Genomic DNA, 9,053 nt, shown 5'->3' on the forward strand with positions numbered 1-9,053 from the left:
ATCTAAAATGACACAGATGCGTTCCCGGATTGAATGGGTTAAGCTAGCTGTAACAGCACAATAATGTGTTAGCCACAAACGCAGCCACAGGAATTCAGCCCCAGAACTCTCCCTGTGGAGGGTTGGGTATTTCTGATTGTGAAAGAGCTCTCCTGAGAAAGTGCATTACAGTAAATCCAGATTGTCATGATGTGAATTATAAGAACACAACCCGATGACTACATGCAGAGTAATCCTCACGACAGTAAGTCATTTGTAAGTCAGAGAGTGAATTATAAACATATTATCCATCCATTCCTCTAACTGTAATTCGACTGTGATTTGTTTTTGTTTTTAAGACTGGTTGGCACGACATGCGTGCATGCACACACGCCTGTCACTTACAAACGCATGCACTCACGCGATGGCAAAGCGTGAACGCACACACACGCACACACACACACACACACACACACACACACACACACACACACACACACACATGAGAAAGGCAAAACGTGACCGCACACAGCGCTAGATCTTTATTTATCAGTATTTGCAACACCAGGGTGTGATTTGCTTCAAGTGCCATTGAAATGAATGGACAGGGATTTAACATCGTTCCTCTAGTTCATATCTAGCTCAATTAAATAAACCCATCAAAGGCACCACTTACTCACTCTGGGTGTGATTTGTATGGGGGGGGGCATTCTATGCTTTTTAGACTTGTGGAGAGACAAGAAACCTAGGGTACAGAGATTGAGGAAACATGGGAAAGCAGACGGAAGTTGGATTCAAACTTGGGTCCTCGCAAGTCACAAAGAGCATATGGTCAGTGCACTAACTGGCTCAACCACCAGGCTTTAAAAAAAAGATGATGTTTTCTGGCATTTTGTTACTCTCAGAGTTAAATTAACACTGAAGATTTTACTGTGTAATATATGACTTAAATCCTGTTGAGCCCCAGAGGGTTCCTTAAAATAATCCTCATTTAAACGACAAAAGAAAAAAGAAAAGAAAATCGAGCAGCATTTTTCTCCTTTAAGATCCCAGACAATGTATTCAGCCACAGAGTTTGTTTTTGTCCTAAGCTCCAGGCCACAGAGGTTTCAGACAGATAATCTGAAAAGGAAACCGTTGTAAAGTGCTTCCCTTCCCAGACTGGACATAGTAGGGTTTTTTAACCACGTACGGGCTTCAGCCAGTAAGGAACAACAGAGAGACGGAGACAGAGAGAGAGAGAGAGAGAGAGAGAGAGAGAGAGAGAGAGAGAGAGAGAGAGAGAGAGCGACTCCAGGCGCTGCCTCTTGTGTGACATCTGTTCTGAAACCACGGACGGAATTCTTCACATAGCTCTCATCTGGTTGCTGGCCCATAGCGGCTGAAGGCAAGCAGACCGCGCCTCCCTCGTATGCAGAGAAGTCCATCATATTTAAGCTCTCTCTCAGGATTCCACTTCTCTATAGCCTAATGTATAGTTCAGTGGTTCTCAAACTTTTTCATGTCAAGGACCCCCAAAATGATATGTATTTGGCCTTTCTTTCTTAATATTTTACCTTTCATTCCAAGAAATCTTCATGATCTAGTAAAGGTGCCAACAACAAGGCCTCATTTTATCATAGAATTCTAAACATTCTTGTATTTTTTACGCCGTGGCTCTGTAGGGGCAGAGTTGTCTATAATAATAATAATATTAATAATAATAATAATAATAATCATAATAATTACACATGCAATTTATCGAGGACCTTTCTAGATACGTTTTACAAAACCAAACAAACAAAAACAACTTTATTAAGAAAATAACTAGTTAAAAGGGTAAAAAATCACACCCAGTGTGAAGTGAGCGGTGCTATTTATGAGTCATCATGCATCTCGGTAGCCAATCACAGCACGTCCTGCGAAGTGACGTGCTTAAATTTTTTACATTATTATTAATTTCATCATGCGTCTCGCTAGCCAATCACAGCGCGTCTGCGAAGTTTGAAGTTAATTTCATCATGTGTCTCGCTAGCCAATCACAGCACGTCCTGCAGAGCTTAGCCTATGGGCGTGTTTTCCACAGCATGGCGTCACAGCGAAAGACAAATTTTCACGACGGAAAGAAAGACTTTCGCCACGGATGGGTCCTAAACCCTCTTATAGGAGCGGTTACACCGCTCAAAAACTAAGCAAACAAAATGATTAAAATTAAAAGAACCCTCTTGAAGAGGGTCCAGTGTGTTTGGCTGTGCGTCCGGGCCTAATCTCGTAAACCACTGTTTGCCAGTAGGCCAAGGAAGTAAATCACTGAATATTATTCAACATTTTATACTTTTTTAATATTTTATGTTTCACGCTTTTTTTTATTTAACTTTTTCAAACTACTGTAACATTTTACACTGGAAGTCAAAAGAGAGGCAAATAACTCCATATTCAAGTCAGTATGATGTCACAGCGATATGATGTCACGGTGTCAAAATGATGCGATCAACATGATGTCCGAGATCCACATGGAAGCCATACGTTATTAGACCCCATCTTGTTTTGACCTCTTAAACTAAATACTTAGTTGACCGGGGTTTCCCAGAGCTCTCTCTATACTTGGTCCACCCCATTCTCCCTCAACACCACATATTTTACAAAACAAATTGCAAATTTACAAAGTCACAACGCGTAGATCGTCTATTTTCACCAAATGCTCGCCACAGAATAGGGAGGCTAGGGTTCATGTCACATGAACCCCAGTGTTCTTATTCTGTGGGGAACAAAAGGTCAAACATTCCCATTTAAACACATCATGTGGTTAAATGGGAATAGTTGACCTTTTCCTCTCACGCATGTTTTCATTTTATAAAGAGTCTGCTCTTTAAATTGTGAGACTGGAGGATTTCTGTCCGTTTTCCAGTTTTAATTTTGAGGCCCGGCTTGACCTGCAGCTATTCTGGGCTTCTCCTTGTGCTTAGTCCAGGGAAATGTGTGGTATTTGTACCAGCTGAACAGAACCCCAACAGGAGGTCTAAACAGCAGAGCGACGAGGACAATGCCATCGCTGCCCGCGTGGCATAAATAACCCGACTCCTCCAGTGGAATGGGATGGGTTGGGTGGGTTTTGTTTAAAGTCATGAAACGGGGGAAGTTCCACATGTCAAAAACAGGAAGTGTGGGCCTGTGGAGTCAGCTCCTCCGCAGGGTCCCGATCCCAGCCTTTCACTTCCTGTCCGGGGGTTCTACACCGGCCTTCCCGCTTCCTGTGGTTGAGGACACACAGAGGGAGAGACCACAGAGTTCTGATTTATATAAGTGCTATGGATTTTCCTAGATTTCCTCATACCTTCAGTTTACCCACTTCAACCCTATATTCTGTACTTAGTTTACTGGGGTTCACCCCATGGGTCTTCTATTACCTCCTTTTTCCTTCCACACCAGATCTGTTTGCTGAAAATAGCAAATATAGAATCTGACAACGCTCACAATGCTAGGGTTCGCGTGGTTAATGAATATAAATAACACGTTAATGTGATGTGTGCAGTGCAGATGTGGTCAAATGTACAGCTACAAATTGTGGCATAACTGATTGTAAAAGATTATTTGCGTTTTGCTTGATGAGGCAAACTGAGGGTTTGTTAGAGCCAAAGGCTGTATGCAACTGTACAGGGCAATTAAAACACTTCTGTCAAAATAGCAACACTTAACGTTATGGCTGCTTTATTCAGAGTCCAATGACTAATTTGATAGTATGTGGAGCTGTATGGAAAGACCATGTAGCTGTGAATAATTCCCAAATGTATAGCAATTAGTTGAACAGAGAATGTAGAATACTACTAAGAGGTTAAATGTCATGATTGGTTTAATATCTCGTATCTTTAAATAGGGCTTATTTGCCTTTAAAGACTTGGCTGCAACTAGTGTTTCGTTTAATGGTAACTGTGAAAGAGGTCTCAAAAGCCTTCTCTTTGGGGTTGGAGACAGACTTTGCAGCTGTTGTGTGTTCAGTTTCATGAGGTCTGGACAGTGGCCCAGAAATCTGGCTTTCATGGCTTCATGGCTTTGGTGTTGTGATCTCCAACTCTCTTTCATTTGCTGGATTTTTGAAAATGAAACAGAAAAATAACAGATTGTAGAGTTTGGTGTTTTTGAACGGTCTGAGGTCGCGCCTAATTGGTTGTTAGTACAGGCCGATTTGTTGTTTTTAGAAACAATCAGTCGAATGCCAGAGCAAGCCCTTTGCCTTCCCAATGGAGGCATCATAAAAGAATATTTTGCTAGTCAGCACTATTAGTGCCAACGGATAAACCTTAGCAACTCTAATGAAAATAAGTGTTCATTGGCTCAGGTTGAAATCATGATCTCATAGGAAAGATGTGAGCCTACTTTCTCACCATGGTAACAGATACACCTGTTTATACCCCTGTCAACGCCCCGTCTCTCACGCCCCCCTCCCTTTATCTATTCAACTGTAATAACAGCATTGTAATAACAGCATGTTTCCATCATTGGAAATTATGTTCATACGGGGTGTCACAGATTACATTGTGTGTGTGTGTGTGTGTGTGTGTGTGTGTGTGTGTGTGTGTGTGTGTGTGTGTGTGTGTGTGTGTGTGTGTGTGTGTGTGTGTGTGTGTGTGTGTGTGTGTGTGTGTGTGTGTGTGTGTGCGCGCGCGCTGCTGACCATTGACGTTTCATTGCTGCCAGGCAGAAACCTTGTGTCTCCGTATTATTTTGTAACTTTTTATGTTTTTTCATAAATGAATGCTGCTATGACGCCTGAATTCCCCTGCAGGGATAAATAAAGGATTATCTTATCTTTGGAGAACAGACTGTGCGTGCCTCCCTATGTGTTCACTTGACAAACAGGTGAAGATCAGTGCTCTGATCGGTGGCTTTTTGTGTTTGCAGAGGTGAAGGATTATGAGCCTCCGTTTGGCTCCAAGGTGCGAGAGCACCCCTGTGTGGAGAGTATGAAGGATAACGTCCTCAGAGACAGAGGGAGACCAGAGATTCAGAACACTTGGCTCAGTCATCAGGTAAGACATACAGTACATGCATATTATACATACTGTATTGTGCATGACTTCACTGCACACAAATACACTACACATTCACAGTAACATTTCCGGTGTTCATTTAACTCGGACAATGTACAAATTGGAGTCCCAGAGATAAAAATCATATCAAATGAGGGGCTGTGGGCCTGGGCCACGGCGTGGCGGTCCAGGCACCCTAGGTTGCAATCCGGGTTCGAATCCCGGTCCCGACGACCTTTGCTGCCTGTAACTCCCCATCTCTCTCCCCATTTCCTGTCAGTCTACTACTGTCCTATCATTAAAAGGCATAAAAGCCCCCCCCCCAAAAAAAATAAGATTAGGCATATTTGCATATCAAACTGGGGGATCTTGAAACTAAGGTTGAGAATCACTGATCTAAATCAGTGGTTCTCAACCCTTCCCCCCATTCTTTTCAGTGTATCTCATGCCAGTGGAAAAACATATTATACGAAATACATGGACATACAAATACATCTCGCTGTATGCAGTGAACTGAGAATATCATTCGTTCCTCTGCTTTCCAGGGAGTGGCGATGATGTGCGCCACCATCGAAGAGTGCTGGGACCACGACCCCGAGGCCCGCCTCACGGCGCACTGCGTCGCCGAGCGCCTTGACGTCATACTCGACGAGGTCGAGTACGACATCGACAAGCTCTCCAGCCGGAGCTCCTCCGCGGAGAAGATTCCGGAGGAGCTGAAGATACCGTTGGAGGAGGAGAACGCGGCGGAGGAGGTGAAGATAACGGAGATACAGGAGATCATAGCGGTGGACTGTTCTGTCAGCGATGAGAAGGGAGAGCACATTTAAGGCCAGCTTTATCCTCAAGGACTCTTGAGGATGAATGTCACCGCGGGCACTTGTTTTAATTTTGTTTTACCGTCTGTATTATGGGATTGAAGACAGCTGTGGTGCAGGTGGTTCACAGAGGAATATCACAGGAGCTGAGCTCCTGTGTCCAGAACACTTTGAGCCAGGAAGAGTTGTGTCACAGCATCGAAACATCTCTACGAACCCTTTGTGGGGTTTCTTTTTAATGCAAAATAGTTGTTTTATTCAGGACTCTAGCACCTAACAAAAACCTCGTTTCCACACAAACAAAGGCAACACTCATGCACACAGATTGATCTGATAGATCTGCAGAAGTTATTTTTACGCATTCAGATGCATTAGCGCTACTGCAAATGTTTAGTAAATATGTTGTGTTCCCATCCCATACTGGAAAGAAATTGTCTCAAACCTGTCTCACAGGTATCCTTCAAAACATGCAAACATTGGCCAAACATATACTTGAAAATATGTTTTGGACTCTAAATGGATTCTCTGAAATATATTAAAATTTTATTTTAGCACCTCAAAAATATAGTTTCCCCGTATAGTTTCTCTAAAATATCTATATATTTTAAAACATTAAATATATTTATTTTCTTTATGGGTCATCTTATGCAGCTGAAAAGCCAAAGACACAAATACTGAAAGTAAACGGAAAGCTTCCAGGACACAATAAAATCCTCCATTTATCCATTTGTAACTCTGAGAGTTTAAAACCAAATATGGGTCCATTTGCTTACAATGGACTCTAAAGTAACAATGAGGATTTTACATTGTAGGCGTGCAGCACTTGTATCGACAGAGTCAGACAGTTACTCCTTATGAAAGAGACTGGACAGGGCTGATTTGAAACCAAAGACATTTAATTTGCACTTTACGGTGAGATACCTTTGCATAACAGATGTTGTTTTGTTGGTATATTCTAATGTGGGTGGGTTTGGGTTAATGACGGGTTTTAGTGCCTTCGTGTGGAATGAGCCAAAATGTAAGCAGACATATTTTGCCATAACACTAATGATGCTGATCCCAGCAGGAATTCAAAGGAATGTGTGTGTGTGTGTGTGTGTGTGTGTGTGTGTGTGTGTGTGTGTGTGTGTGTGCGCGCGCGAGTGCGCGTGCGTGCGTGCGTGCGTGCGTGCGTATGCAGATGTACTGTACAGTATATGTTCTGTGTGTATCTTGTGAATGCATGCGTTTGTTTTTACATAGCTAGAGTTTAAACTTGTTTGCCAAATAAGCAAGCACAATGTATATAGACAACTGTACATAAAAAAGACAAGATTCAAAAGGGAAAGTAATCCTACTACTTATTTTTTAATGCAAATGGAGAAATATTTTACAGAGAAATAAAAAGGTGTGGTTTTGGTTTATATCATCAGCCTGAAAACATGAGCATTGTGCCAAAGATCTTTTTTTTATTATCTTGCCATGTATGTACTGTATGTAATATGTAAGATATTGTAAATCTTTTATGAATAAAAATATTTCTGTATTGACAATTTCACACATGTCATTGTCTCAACATTTTGATGATCCACTCTTTAGAAGATTCTCTTCTCATCGTCAGGGCCTTTCATGAGGGCCTTTTTCTACACTGACAGTCAAATTTAACTCTGAGACTGTACAAATGTAACCAAATGGACCTGTAGAATCCTCACATTCTAACTCGGAGAGGGTACAAATGCAGCTCTTTGTACACTCTCTGAGTTACAAATGGATAAATAACACCAAGGACTACTGTTTGCAATATTCCACACGCTTCCCACCCGTCATTTAGAAATTAGAGTTAAATGAACACTGACGATTTTACAGTGTAAAGGCGTACCGTATGTGTACTTCCGGTTTACTGTGGTCTGTCCTGGCTGGGTCTTGTCCTGCACATGGGCAATACATCTCTTTTCTCTCCTCTCTTTTTCCTTTCATTCCCCATCCTTTCACTTCTCCCTTATTGGTCGTCTCTTTGCTCTGCATCCCTCTTCTGCTACGTTGTCCTCCCTCTCGTTCCAACAATCCCTTCGCCTCCTTTCCCCATGTCTAAGTTTTGAAGTGTCTCTGAGCTGACACTTAACCCCTAATAGCTCTCCCCCTGAGTGCTCATCATGACCATGTAAGCAGCCATCAGCTGGGTGAAGCGGTAACTGAATTCATGCAACCTTAAACAACCTTCCCTTCCATCCCGCCTCCTGCGGCCTTTCTAGGAAAACCATTGGTCCGCCCCCAGACTGTTCTCCATAATAAAAAGAAAAGAAACAATCTATTTTTTTTCAAAAAAAAAATCCCACGATTTTGTAACCTATTTTTCACCCAGTGCCAGTGCCTAAGCATGTAATCCTGGGCGCTACTCTCCCTCTGCCAGCCTGGGGAGAGTCCCGAACTGAGCTCATGCTTCCTTCAATGCATGAGGAGTGAGCAGGGCGCTTCTTACCACTTGACAGGGGGGTGTTTCCCCGGTAGGACGTAGCGCGTGGAAGGAACACGTTATTCCAACCAGTTCCTTTCCCCTCCATCAGGCACCCTGGCTGACCAGGGGGAGGCAGTATAGAGACCAGGATTACTGCATGTTTTTTTGTGAGGGTACGTACCCTAGGGGACACGGGGAGAACATGCAAACTTCACACAGAAAGGCCCTTTCGCCAACCCTACCTAAAAGAAACAATCTCAACTGAAGAAGTAATGTTTTGTATCATTCGTTTTTGTCCCAGGCTCTGAGGAAATGTAGCAGGTGCCCTGATTGAAATAGACAATCATGGACCTACGATCTGTAGCCGGCCAGGATCCATTGAGCGAAATAACCTCCTCATTCAGTCTGAGCTGTGTAGCGTGCACTTGTTTATAGTGAGGTGAGCACCAATCTAGACAGAGGTCTGCTCGAGGCTATGTGTGTGTGTGTGTGTGTGTGTGTGTGTGTGTGTGTGTGTGTGTGTGTGTGTGTGTGTGTGTGTGTGTGTGTGTGTGTGTGTGTGTGTGTGTGTGTGTGTGTGTGTGTGTGTGTGTGTGGTTGTGTGGTGTAGACATTCCAGTGCAGACCAGAGTTTGTACCAGGAGAATAAAATGACAGGCCTGCTAGGCCAACGTACTGGCTCTCGTCTGGCAACAGGGGACATGCAGCGGCTACTACCAGCTCTTAAGCATACATACATACAATGTGTCCTACAGTACACAGCAACACTGAGTGTTAGTTTAACTCTGAGTGTATTTTGAAACACATAAATATAGT

At 42.9% G+C, this 9,053-nt stretch overlaps 1 protein-coding gene across 3 annotated transcripts in view; it reads left to right on the forward strand.

Annotated features, from left to right (window-relative positions):
- The window catches only part of tgfbr2b (transforming growth factor beta receptor 2b), a 38,705-nt gene extending 31,365 nt beyond the window's left edge, over window positions 1-7,340 (forward strand). For all 3 annotated transcript variants that reach the window (XM_080426781.1, XM_080426782.1, XM_080426783.1), the window contains exons 9-10: window positions 4,858-4,985; window positions 5,531-7,340. In XM_080426781.1, the coding sequence (XP_080282907.1) occupies window positions 4,858-4,985; window positions 5,531-5,815 (413 nt within the window). In that variant the 3' untranslated portion in view covers window positions 5,816-7,340. The remainder of the gene's footprint in view (window positions 1-4,857; window positions 4,986-5,530) is intronic.
- The last annotated feature ends 1,713 nt before the right edge of the window (window positions 7,341-9,053 follow it).

Source organism: Gymnoscopelus braueri, assembly GCF_963280865.1.
Source record: "Gymnoscopelus braueri genome assembly, chromosome: 4".
Taxonomy (NCBI): domain Eukaryota; kingdom Metazoa; phylum Chordata; class Actinopteri; order Myctophiformes; family Myctophidae; genus Gymnoscopelus; species Gymnoscopelus braueri.